Genomic DNA, 12,621 nt, shown 5'->3' on the forward strand with positions numbered 1-12,621 from the left:
AGTTTAAGGCAGGAAATATTCAAGGTTAACACATTTTTATCTTCATAAACAACTCTTCAAGAAGCAAGATAACAAAAGGAGTTTGTTTTTGCAACCACTTAGGGCTTGTATAATTTTATAATTGCAAAAGACTGTACAGATGTGTTACAGTATCTTCATTTCCTTCAAAAGCTTGGAAGTGTGATTAGTTTATTACCACATAAGAATATGCTCAGTCCTTCAAAGACCTTGCCATAAGATTTTCTTATATAAATCCAATAAGATAAGGAGAATATACCATTAATGGATTGTGTAAAAGACAATTTGTTTCAAAGAGACAAGAATTCTAATTTCATTATTTGCAGTTACTGTATTCTTTGAGATTTTTTATTTCCTTGAGGCTTAAGATGCTTGAAGAAAGTACTAATTTTTATATTGTTGTAAGCAGCTGTTTAACTTGGAACAGTTTTACGTCTGTATCTTGAATAACGCCAATGCATTCTGTACTTAAATCCTACAGCAGTTGAGATCAAGACATCAACTGACCACACATCTGTAAATTACCTGGTTGAAGACATAAGCCAAAGCAGCTTTAGATGACAGAGCCCAAAAAGGAGTTCAAGTTTTCTTTAGTGTAAAATAGCTTTAGCTATGAACAAGACTGTTTAAACATGTATTATGGAGACCTGTATCTATTACAATAATGCTACACTGCTGTTAGCATCTAGCTTTCCTCCTGAATTAAAACTTGCTGAAACTGTCATTTTGCTTGTATAAATGCAGCTATAATGACTTGCCACCATAACTAGCACCACACCTTTACATACCTTAAGGTATGAGACTAAAACAAACATGCTGCCTTTTATGCTGAGGTCTGCATAAGCAAGGTAATAGTGCTGACAGTGAAAAGTTAGTGTGAAAAAGATTTAATTGCCTAATTAGTTGTTTGTCTTCTCCGCTCTTTAACCAATGAGCTTCATTTTGTGAAGAGCATATTCTTGTTCTACTAAGTAGTCTTTAGGTTTCACAACATCATAGGTATATATTCATCATCACAGTGCAGACTTGGTGCTGCTATGTTATGTGCAGCCAAGAAAGGAGCTGCAGCTGATGGAATCTACAACTGCATCTTGCAGCCAAAGCAGATTCTCCAATTGGGCATCTTTTACTCACTGGACATATGCCTCCTTTGGACAGATGAAAGCTTCACTCTCAAGTACAAGGTTAATGATTATACTCTAGTGACTAGATTATGCTCTACTGGTTGGCAACCCTGCCCAGAACAGGGGGGTTCAAACTAGATAATCCTTAAGGTCCTTTTCAAGTGAGGCCATTCTATGAGTGTATCATCTAACAAAATCTAGAACCGAAGGCATGGTTTCATGGATCAGGATCTAAAAGCAGCCTTACTTCATCCTAATACAGATTTTCTTCCTGTGAATACAGGTGTTGTTTCTACCAGATTTATAACAAACAACTGAAAAGTTACATATGCTGGATTTATTGAACAATAAATCTATCAAATTTTTTAATTTCACAGAACTTAAGATATATGGACAGCTATCATGCATGCTAATTTTTAGTGACATTTCATAATTATACAGTAATGAAAAAGTAAATTGCAACTTCATACCATGTAAGAACTCATTTCTTAACACAGCTGAACAGAAAGCACCATCTCTAAATAAAATTTTATATTTAAAATGTCTTTTGACAATAAATTAAAATTTCAGTGGCAGTACTGGTAAACAAAACACACTAAGGACAGCATGCAGATTGTTTATGTACCGATCAGGAAAAGAACAATACCTCCAGAAAATTTAGAGAAATGCAAATGAACTTATATACATATCATTTTCAACAATATGAACAACACTGAGCAGAATAAATTTCCTTCCACATTCCCCCCCATTTTTCCCATTAAATAAGGCAATAATATAAATCATACTACCATCACAACAACCTGCTTCAGTCCCTAGAAACTGAGTCCTGACCAAATGCAGTACTCAAAGAGGAATGCGCAAGAGTAAACACTTGGATTTGCACTTTGATTCTTCATTGTGTAAGATGATTAGAACACCACCACCAACTCTAGATTCCAGTGGCAGGGAAAAAAAAAGGCAGCAAGAACCCAACTTGAGAAAGCTGTTCTTTCAACCTGTGGCACTATTTGGAATATCTTGAGCATCTGCTAAATGTAGTTTTTGGCTGAAGCAAGACATTAAGGAATAACATTTTCACAAATAAATTAGGTATAAACAACATTGTTTTATGAAACTATGTGACAGTCCTGTGACAGATCAGGTATGCACCAATCCAGATTCAGTTCTATTGAAACCTAGATTAGTTTTCAATCAATAGATTAATCCTCTGAGTAAGAATGAAGCATTATTACTTAACTCCAGAGTTAGCTAGCAGATTAAGGGAGAATGGCAGAGGAATGTTACCACTGTTACATTCCATTTACATTGTTCGTGAGACTTGGACTTAGACAGCTTTTCACAGGTACTGCACTGACATATGTATTCTCTGTATCTTAAGTCTCAAACTGGAGTACCACCTTCCTCAATTAATACACATTTTTTTTAAAGTAGTATCTAGACAGCAGTATAAACTGAATGCAATGCTCCTCACCTGTATTCTTAGCTCATCGAAAGCACAATATACAAGCCAAGCCACTTAGCTTCATCTTCTTGATGGGTTAAGAGCATGCATTTGTTCAGTTACCAAAGGTCAGCTGAAGTATTCAATGCACCTGTAACCTGACTCTAGAAATAATAAAAGAAAGGGCTAGTCCCATATCCACAGTAAAAATTAGTGCTAAAGAGCTGCATATATTTCTAGAGAAAAAAATAATTAGGATTCACTCATCAATGAGACAGTTCTTCAGAATACTATAGAAGGAATATGTTTATTTCAGCGTTTCTTGGCAAAATGCATGTGAAGGAACCTTGCTTCTGATGGGCTTTGTCATCTACAGCCAACAAATTGTCAAAGGGTTGAATTCTAGCTAAATAAAACACTATTTTAAAGACATCCTGTGATTAGATCTAGTAATTTATGAAGTAGAAGAACCTAAAATCCATGATTTATTACAGTACTAATTTCAAAGAAGGGTATTGAACAGATTTGACTCCTAGGAAAATACCAGTTACAGGGAAATACACAGTAATGTGTTTACAGTTAATAACTGTAATGCACAATAAACAGTTAAGGAAAAGGATACATAGATGAATTCAGTTCTTCCAGCTGCAAAATAAGTATAGAAAGTATCAGAAATAGCACTTCAGTTAAAGGCAACAATTATGCTGATAAAATGCAATACATCAAAAACAACAAAGCAAATCACTAATGGTTTGAGCTGACATATTTGATTTGATTAGAAAATGCAAGGCAAACCTGCACTGAATTTTGTAACAAGTTTAAACCTGTATATCAAGAACTTTTAACAACTTGAATTTTAACAATTAAATTTTGTTGTTCAATTGAAATTAAATGTTAGCAATTTACCAATTTGTTTGTATGGTTAACACTAGAGAATGGAGAAACTGGAAGTGTTGAATATATAGATCAAAAATCCTTTTGTCATCTTCCACAGATGAAAGAGGAAGTGCCACAGGAAAATGGTCATAGCTGATACATAGGCTGCCTCTAAAAGTGCCCACACCCTCAGACAGTTTACAGCTGGACTGCTCCACTCACCAAAACAAGCAGCAGTCTACAAAAAAAGAGAACAGGGTACTGTATTTCTCAAAACCAAGATGAAGCAGGTAAGACATGTCTTTACTTGTTACATAAGTGTTTTCCTCAGCTTTAAGTTTCATCATGGACTGCAGTCTGCGCACAGAATCAGTACCCCTCCAGCAGTGATTTAATCATGAGCCTAGCTCCATGGACTGTGTCTCCTGCCTTCCCTGTACTTACATCTGATAGCAGCCTATCCAGATTGGAGTCACTGGCTAGTTTTCTTTTATCTTCAGGGAGTTCTTCCAGCTCCCCATAGAGCTCCAGATTGAGGCGAGCAAGTTTCTCCTGCATACTCCGCACATGCTCCATTTGCTCTATGGAACATTCATTTCCTAAAAGGACAAACAGCAGCTTTAGAGAAAGAAACCAGAGGGAACAACTGAAAACATGAAGATACAGTTTTTTACGTTAGAATATGAATTTAAGCATCAAGTTTAAAAATTAATTTGTTTTCTCGAGGATTTCTTACTTTTTCACTACTGAAATTTCAGCCATTCTGTCTGGTGTTAGCGTTATGCTTTTTTTTTTTTGATAACCACTGGATGTACTTTAAGATTATACATTTACTGACTATATTTTGACTTTCAATCCCTGTATTTTTTTAAATCTGATCATAATAAACCTTCCTAATTTTGATTAATCCTGTGATTTTTTTTTTTCAGTGTAACTGATTCTTTATATATTATAGGTTTTCTGCATTCTCACATAAAAATCAGTGTGGAGGTGATGTGACACGCTGACCTAATGCTAAACGTGCAAAAGCATACCTGCATCTTTTTACACAATACAGAAAAAACTGAATTAGAAGAGTTGCTCATGGCTTTTTGAAAGCTCCATCAACTGTGCAGTAGTAAAAATAGTAAGGTATGGTGCTAACATAAGAATATGATGAGTATAATGCAATTTGCATTGAATTAAAGTTCACTCAATAGGAGTCATTACCAACAGTGTATGAAGTGTTAATACACAGTAAAATAAGATACCAAGAAGTGATTTCTTAGTACAAGGTATCAAAAGTGGCTTTAAATTTGGTACCTTAAGTCTACAAGACAAGTTGCTGCCTTAGGCCTGTCATGTTGGTTGGAAGGTACAATCAAATGTCATTTGAATCATCTCAAAGCCAAACATACAACAGCATTACCATTTGAAAATATGGCATGATCTGTTCAGTCTTAATAACTTTGATTTCATACAGCAGAGACTAAAAAGACAAACCAGCAGTCTGTCAGTATATCACACTTGTTTGCAGATGCTACCATCAGGTAGTTTAAAAAGCAACCGTTCTGTACAGATAACTCACACATTTACCAAATGCTTGAAGTTTGCCAGAGTGGAAGTCATTCAGGAGGCTGAGAAGTCCCCTTTCCATTTCCTGGACATCTGATACATCTGTGAGAAAAGAGTGCTGGATTGGTGCTGCCTGTGCCCCTTTTGCTTCGCCTCCTGGAGGTTTGGCTTTCTCTTTTATTACTCTGAGGAAATTAAATGGTTAAACAAAATGATACATTACCTCCTTTGAAAAATCTGAGATGTAGAATCATTTGACAACTGGGCTGTGGAAGTGAAATATTTCCAACACTCCTTTCAAGTTAATAGATCACAAGCTTGTCTTAAGAATAGAAAACACAGTCTTGACAGTTTAATACTGCAAAATAGGGATTCCAACAATCTACTTTCCTATTAATAGTGAGAAACAAAACAAGTATGTAATAGCCATCTTGATTACCTAAGTATTGGATTGTATTGGATTACTCTGTGTCCTTACCCAAAAGGAACACAGGGCACACGGGGCATGGGCTACATAGTCACCCAAAATCATCAGCAAACTCTTTTAAGACAGAAAAAACCCTCATAAATCATACACACGCATTGTCAAACCCTCCTGTGCTCTGCAATGCGTGGGAAATGGCTCGTTACCACCTACCCAGGAAGGTCCCCTTGCCCCTCAGGTTTTCCTAGAGCTCCTTAAAACCTCCAGATTTTGTAAAACTCAACCTCAGAAGCAACCTGCCGATACTCCTAACAGGGACCGCTCCGTGCCTGAGCAAATGCCAAACTTGCTAAAAGTGTTCTACGTGCTCAGTCTAAAAACGTTTTAAATTCTCAATCCCAAATCCATGCAGCATCAGTAACTCCTTAACTACTCCGGAACGGTGCTTTCCCAAGAGCTGACCGCCCCCCTGCATGCAGCAGCCCTGGGCGCCGCTGCTCCCTTACCCGATAGCTCCCCAACGACACCACGGCTGCTGCAGCTCACCCCCGCCCCCCGTACCTCTTCAGCTTGGGTTTCTGCGCGGCGGGCTGCGGGGCGGGGTTGCCGAAGGCCGTGCTCTTGCTGACGGGCACGGCGCTCTTCTTGGAGCCGGCGGCCTGCGCGGGGTGGGCGGTGGCTGCCTTGGGGCTCCGCCTTTTGATTTTCCTCTCCTCCATCTCCTTGCCGCCTGCGGACCAGCTCCTCCGCCTCCGCAGGGGAAAAGCGCGCTCAGAGACACGCGCTCACCCCGGCACCGGCCGTACCGGCACGCACCGTGCCGCAGCGGCGGCGGCGCCGCCTCAGCCCCCCCGCGGCGGCAGAGCCCAGCCCGCGGGCACCCCCCAGCACCGCCCGCCGCTGCCGCCCCATCCCCGCCAACAGCCGCACCCCCCCGCCGCCGCCCCTTATATATGTCCTCAGGCCACGCCCACCCGGCGAAGGCCCCGCCCCCTACCCCGCGCGCTCGGACCCCCGGCCCCGCCGGCTCTCACCCCGCCCCCGCGGAAGCGGCCGGCTCGGGCCCGGCGCGCGGGTCACGTGGCTGTGGGGAGGGGCGGAGCCGGGGACGGGGCCGGCCCGCCCTGCGCGGGGCATTGTGGGAGGCCCCTCCCCTCCGCGTTGCGGGCACGGCAACTACCATCCCCAGAACCCCCCGCGGCAGGAGGCCCTGCGCATGCGTGTGACCTCCCCACCCCCCTCCCCATCCGCCTCCCGCGTGCAGATGGCGGCGCGCAGCCGTTAACGGCTGGCAGGGGCGGGGCGGCCGTTGGCCCGCCTGTGGGAGGGCTCCGACGGCCACCGCACGGCTGCAGCGCCGGGGGAGTGCCCGTGCCGGCTGTGGGAGCGGGTAGCCCCCGTGGGGAGCTCGGGGTGCCCGTCCCAGCAGCCCCCCGCGTCCCCTTGGCGGTTCCTGCCCGCAGGGCTTCTGGAGCTCCGTCATGTACGGAGGCACGGGACTGCAAGCGTGGTTGTCTCGGCACGCCTGGAGCTCTGCAGGCTGCGCGAGTCCTTGTCGGTGACAGGCTCGGTGCTCCAGGGGGCAGCAGCACTTCGCGCTCTTCATCTCCAGAGTCCTAGGATACTCTTTTACCTTTCCAGTTGCGCTTTTGGAGCTTTCTGTTAAGTAACGGGTAAATAAGAGATCAGATAAGCATTCCTGCCACGGGTGTTCCCAGGGGAGTTACTGATCTAAGCGAAGTGAGGAGGACCCTGGTACCACGTTTAGCTTCATACAGCTCTGTGTCCTTTCCAACCTCAATTGCAGTCTCGAGTAGCTGGTTTGCAGGACCTTAAGTTTCAAGGCAGGTACCATCAGCAGGGCGTGCCTATCTACCCATAGGAACTAATGAGTTCAGGTCCCCCAGAGTGCATTCCCTGGTTCTGTCTCTCGTAGAGGAACTCTGACAATTGCATTTCTAATCATCACTTTCTCCTCCATGCCCCCTGCCATTGACGACTTTAATGACTTGAATGTTTTGCCCATCTTTCATTATAAGGGCTTGCAGCTGGGGATGGGTTCTCCCATGTGACAGTAATTTTTCTTCTAGAGATGAACTTGCCAACTCTCTTTACTATGTGCTTGTCAACTTGAATTTCTTCTATTGGCAATGAGATTTTTAAGAACATGTTCATAAATGTATGTTTTTGATGAAAACTCAAACATTGCTTACGCAGCAGGAGTGAAGGATGATGAGAGCTGCAACACCCGGAGTGCAAGCACTGGCCAGCACCTCTACGTAGTATGTATGTTTCCATGCATGTTTCCAACACATGTCTCAGTATAAAGCTGTTGCACAAAAGGCATTATTACCCTGAAAGGTGTGCAGTTAGGATGTATCCCAGCCTCTGCCTTGACCTTCTTTAATATTAAAAAAATGATTATCTGTTTATACACTGATCCTGAACCTTCTTCCAGATCTTGAATTAGATTCAAGGGGCCATAACAGAGCTTCATCAGGACTTTCACAAGGCGTTTCAATTGTGAGACTCATTGGCCACTTGGAGCCTGTAAAGTGGTGCTGCCAAAGGGAGATTGCATTTGCAATTACACTCAGATGAAGGACAGTGTCTAAATGCCCTCTGGCATTAAGCTGCAGTGGAAGTAATTTCTGGGTAGGAAAATACAGCTGGGGTGCTCAAGACCCCATGAGTATATTTCTGGTATATTTTGAACAATTTCCTTGCAAGAGAACTGTGCCAGAGACTGTCAGCAATAGACTAAGAGTTCACATATGGGAATATAGTCTACGGGGTTTTACACTAAAGCTATCTGTCTTGTAGGGAAAAAAGGCACAAGTGAGAAGAAAGAAAGAAAGAGATAGAGGAAATGAGAGAAAGAAAGTGAGGAAAAAGAAAGAAAAAGAGAACGAAAAAAGTGAAAGAAAAAGAAAAAAGGAAAAAATGTGAAAGAGAAAAAAGTAAAAGTGAAAGAAAAGGAGAAAAAGAGAAAGGAAAAGTAAAACATGAAAGAGAAAGGAAAAAGTGAAAGAGAAAAAGAGAAAGGAAAAGTAAAACGTGAAAGAGAAAGGAAAAAAGTGAAAGAAAAAAGAAAAAGGAAAAGTAAAATGTGAAAGAAAGGAAAAAAAAGCAAAAGAAGAAAGGAAAATAAAACTGTTAAAGAAAGAAAAATGAAGGAAAAAGAAAAGAAAGAAAAGGAAAGAAGGGGAAAGGAAAGGAAAAATGAAAGATAAAAAGGCTCTGTAACACTGGAGATATATTAAACAAAAATGTGGTGGGGAAAGACCACAAGGGAAGGGAAAGGTAGAAAAACAGAAACAGTCGTTTATTATCTTTTTGATTCGTTAATATAAAAGTTTTCTGATAGTCAGGTAAACAAGAGCTGGCAAAATTCATGTAAGGTCTAAGCCAGTCACAAACTCTCATCCACAGAGCTGCATGAGTAGAATCCTCTTTCACCCATATATATGAGGCCTACAAAAGTGGAAGAAAGCAAGATTTGCAGAAACATATTTGCAGGTATTTGGGAGATTTCTACACAATAAATACTGTTTCTATTAAATTTCTATTAAGTAACTTCTGAAGAGCTGGTGTTGTTCATCTATCTCGTTTCTCACACACTCTGTAAGCAAGTAAATGTACCCTCCTTGCAGTTTATACAGAGAGGGCTTTTTTCCTGTGATTATTGGTGTTCTGTGTGTGCAGTATGAAGCAAAGAGGCTTGACCATTAGCTTGCAGGGTGCCTGGGAATTCTTTCTTTCTTCCAAAGCAGTTGAAATAGAACATTTTGTTTGTTGGTTTGTTTCAAATAAAGGGAAATTCTTTCCATGACAAATGTAAACATTTTTAAAAGTAAAATTACTTTTAGAAAGCATTTAGATTCCCCTATCAATCCTGCTGCAATTTCGTCTCTCAGTATGACGGATCAACTACGTACATAGTTATTCTTATAAAACCAGAATATGCACAGTGTGTGGTTTCCCTAGGACACCCCAGGAAAGACCTACAATAAAATTTTAGCATGTGGGTAATGTTTTGCTATAACATTTAATTATGTATTATATATTAACAACTTATATTAACAAATAACACTGCACACTACCTGATAATAGAATATTATTAAAATGTCTTACTCGCTTCTATATCTGATTTATTGGAGCCTACAGGAGTAGATAATGGGGAAAGCATCAGACCTATTGTACGTTTTCACAGTGAAAGTAATTTTATAGTGACTAATTAACTTCTTATGAAAGATAATAGTTAAGAGCAAAGAATCAAAGGTAGTATGGTCATGATTTGATCCTACAAATCCTATTGCAGATAACACTGTTGTCTGGAATCAAATGATATCATACACCCACGGGGGGGGGGGGTTGGGAGGGAAGTATGTTTTTTATGTTTTGGATTGTCTCCATTTAGCTGAGCTTTTGCATGATTTTGTATTGTGGTAATGATTCACAGTTTGGAAAATGCTTTTTCTTCCTTTATAAGGCTTTTTTTTCTTTTTTTTTCTGACAACACCAGCAAACATTGCAATGTAGCGTATGCATATATACTTGTTGACTTAAGCAATCCAAGGGTAAAAGATTTAATAGGAACAATTTTATTGTTAAAGAAGCAAATTAAAAAGTTAATCGAATCTGATTTTATTTACATACCTATCTCCTTGCAAACTAGAGGCCCATGTTTGAAGATGCTTTGAAGAAGAACTTCAAAGAAATAAGTATGTATTTTGTATTGAGATACGCATGCAAATAAAGACAGATTCTTCTTTTTGAAAGCCCTAGTCAGTTAACATCAGGTGGCAAGCAGGTTCTAGAGGCTTCCAAGAAAATGATGAAAGCCTCTTGTTCTTTGGCTGATATAATTAATCTCAGGTGTATTTCACAGGGTTGTACCTTGTACTCTTGGAAGCATGACATTGCTGTAGTGTCGCCTTCCAAGAAAAAAACAAAAAACAAAAAACAACAACAACAACAAAAAAAAACATAGTATGGGACATACCTGCTCATGTGAAGTAAAGTACTTATTTCTTTTTTTTTTTTAAGATGAGCAGCGTAACAAAGCGTGTCTGTATTTATCAGCCAGCTGCTGATAGTTCAGCAAAGTTGAAATCATATATAAAGAAAATGAATTAACAATGGAAATAATACGGATTTAGAATTGTGGGTTAGGCATGCATTTTTTCTGCTTTACAGAATGATGACAGATATGCCCTCAAGAAATGTCACTGAAAACGTTTCAAAATGTGTATTTATATTCTCTCTCTCTCTTTCTCTCCACACTGTGATTTGGCTATCTAAATGAATGAATATTAGCGTAGATAAATATTTAGACTTCTGTATTATTACTGATCGGATCCTGCATCTCAGACATGAATGGTCCCTCTGAAGTCACAACTGTTACACCAGAGAACAAGCAGTTTATAACCTTCATGAATATGATGTGTGTAAGCCAATCTTAGCTTACTGAAAAAAAAAAAATAAATGAAAATCATTACTTTGTTAGTTACCAAAACATTAAATATGTGACCTGCTAAAAAATAAAAAATAAAAATATTTTGCCGGAATGTATGTGTTGAATAAACAACCTCCTCAAGCCAGCAGCAAGGTATTCAGGCAACCACAGTGGAGTAACAAGGAGAGGAAAGAGGGAAAACAGAAGACGCTAGCAGAACCATGTGGAAAGCAGAATCTTTTAGGTTACAGGTAAGCCCGCCTCTGAGGCTCAAAGCTTTTTCTTTCAGTCTGACGCAGTTTCCTACAGTGTACCAACCTCTTTAGTTCCCTGGTAATGCTCTCCAGGGGTTTCCTTAGCCAGTTTTGTTCCAGCCTTCCTCACTTCCGGAGATACCTGTGCTAGTTGTGCCCCTCTTTGTTCCTTCTCTTTGTCTAAGTATATCCTCAGTTCTCCTCTCCAGCCCCGCTTTCTCCCCTTGCTTTTATAGTCCCTCAAAGACTGATGTGATCTCCCCAGGACCTAGGAGCTCTCTGGGAATGAAAGTTGATTCTACTCATCTTGGCAGCTTTGCTGAATGCCACCAGCTATGATGGCAGCTGTGCCACTTAGAGAAAAGGTCCATAAAACCCAGTGTCCTAACTCCAAAGCAGCCAGTTGTAAATACCTGCCAAAACTATGAAAAGCTGGCAAACACATATGATGTTGCTTCTGTGCATTTTACAGCCTTCAGCAGGTTTGCGATTCAGATGCAATTTCTAAGCACATCACAGTGTTACGCTGCCAAGGACACCAGTAGGCCCGAATGGCCCTACCAGCCCTACCCTGGAACTCCCACCCCAGTGCCCATGGGCCCAGGAGTCTCATTTCAGCTCAGCTGGGGCATTCAGTCTGAGCAAATGCTCAGAGCTGCATTTGCCCCCCTCTAAGTATTTGGTTTAAATATGTGTAACATGCAGTAAGATCCTCTGAGGTAAAAGCACTTTGGGACTGTAAATTAGTTGCTTCAATACTAGTGCTCCCCAGTACTCCAGCTGAAAAGTGAGTCTCTCATTGGATCTACCAGCACAACCAGTACTCCAGATATAATCCCAAATTTAATGCATTTTTTTTTGATTCTGTGAGGCATTTAAAACTAGGATTAGTGAGAAATGCATTGGCAGTTCACTAGTGTGTAATACATTCCCATTTTGAATTATTTTTGAACATATTCTGTGTCTCTGAAGACTGGCATGTTGTAAGAAGAGTAGGGTTTTTTGAAGGATAAGGCTGTGAGACACCTAAAGGAAATGTTGTGGAAATGAAAGCAGGTAGGGAAAAGACTTTTCACCCAGGAGGATTGCTAATTTCATTCTCTGTTCCTGTCTTGCTTTCTCACTTTTTAATCCACTTCTCTCTCCCTGTCAGTGCTAGCTCACTTTTAAAAATACTTTATAATCAACTGATCTCATCCACCAAAGTGTATAAACACACATTTACTAATTTTATCATAAATAGTCTTTCCCACAAGACACAAACGACCCATTAATAGACCTGAGGAACAGCTTGGAAATGCTTGCATGTTGAATATTATACAAGGATGGATATTATATATGCTTTTAAAATAAATCAGAATAAACCTTGGGCAAGTCCATCTTCCTTGGGCAACCTGCTGACTTATTTTGCAAGTGCTTATTTTGCCCCTCATTGTAAATGTAGCAATGTTTACAAACACTCCAAGATCAGC

At 40.6% G+C, this 12,621-nt stretch overlaps 1 protein-coding gene across 2 annotated transcripts; it reads right to left on the bottom strand.

Annotated features, from left to right (window-relative positions):
• Nucleotides 1-1,460: 1,460 nt before the first annotated feature.
• On the bottom strand, nucleotides 1,461-6,565 carry CCDC28A (coiled-coil domain containing 28A). 2 transcript variants are annotated; one of them, XM_035320909.1, is made up of 6 exons: nucleotides 6,472-6,565; nucleotides 5,999-6,187; nucleotides 5,035-5,198; nucleotides 3,904-4,058; nucleotides 3,206-3,228; nucleotides 1,461-2,187 (listed from the first exon to the last, which is right to left on the bottom strand). In XM_035320909.1, exons 2-6 carry the CDS (start codon nucleotides 6,154-6,156, stop codon nucleotides 2,133-2,135), a joined length of 555 nt encoding a protein of 184 aa, XP_035176800.1. In that variant the 5' UTR covers nucleotides 6,157-6,187; nucleotides 6,472-6,565; the 3' UTR covers nucleotides 1,461-2,132. The 2 variants fall into 2 exon arrangements, with proteins under 2 accessions (XP_035176800.1, XP_035176801.1); XM_035320910.1 differs by lacking the exons at nucleotides 1,461-2,187; nucleotides 3,206-3,228; nucleotides 6,472-6,565 and having other exon boundaries at nucleotides 3,916-4,058; nucleotides 5,016-5,198; nucleotides 5,999-6,275.
• Nucleotides 6,566-12,621: the final 6,056 nt, after the last annotated feature.

The sequence above is a fragment of the Oxyura jamaicensis genome, chromosome 3 (assembly GCF_011077185.1).
Source record: "Oxyura jamaicensis isolate SHBP4307 breed ruddy duck chromosome 3, BPBGC_Ojam_1.0, whole genome shotgun sequence".
Lineage (NCBI taxonomy): Eukaryota > Metazoa > Chordata > Aves > Anseriformes > Anatidae > Oxyura > Oxyura jamaicensis.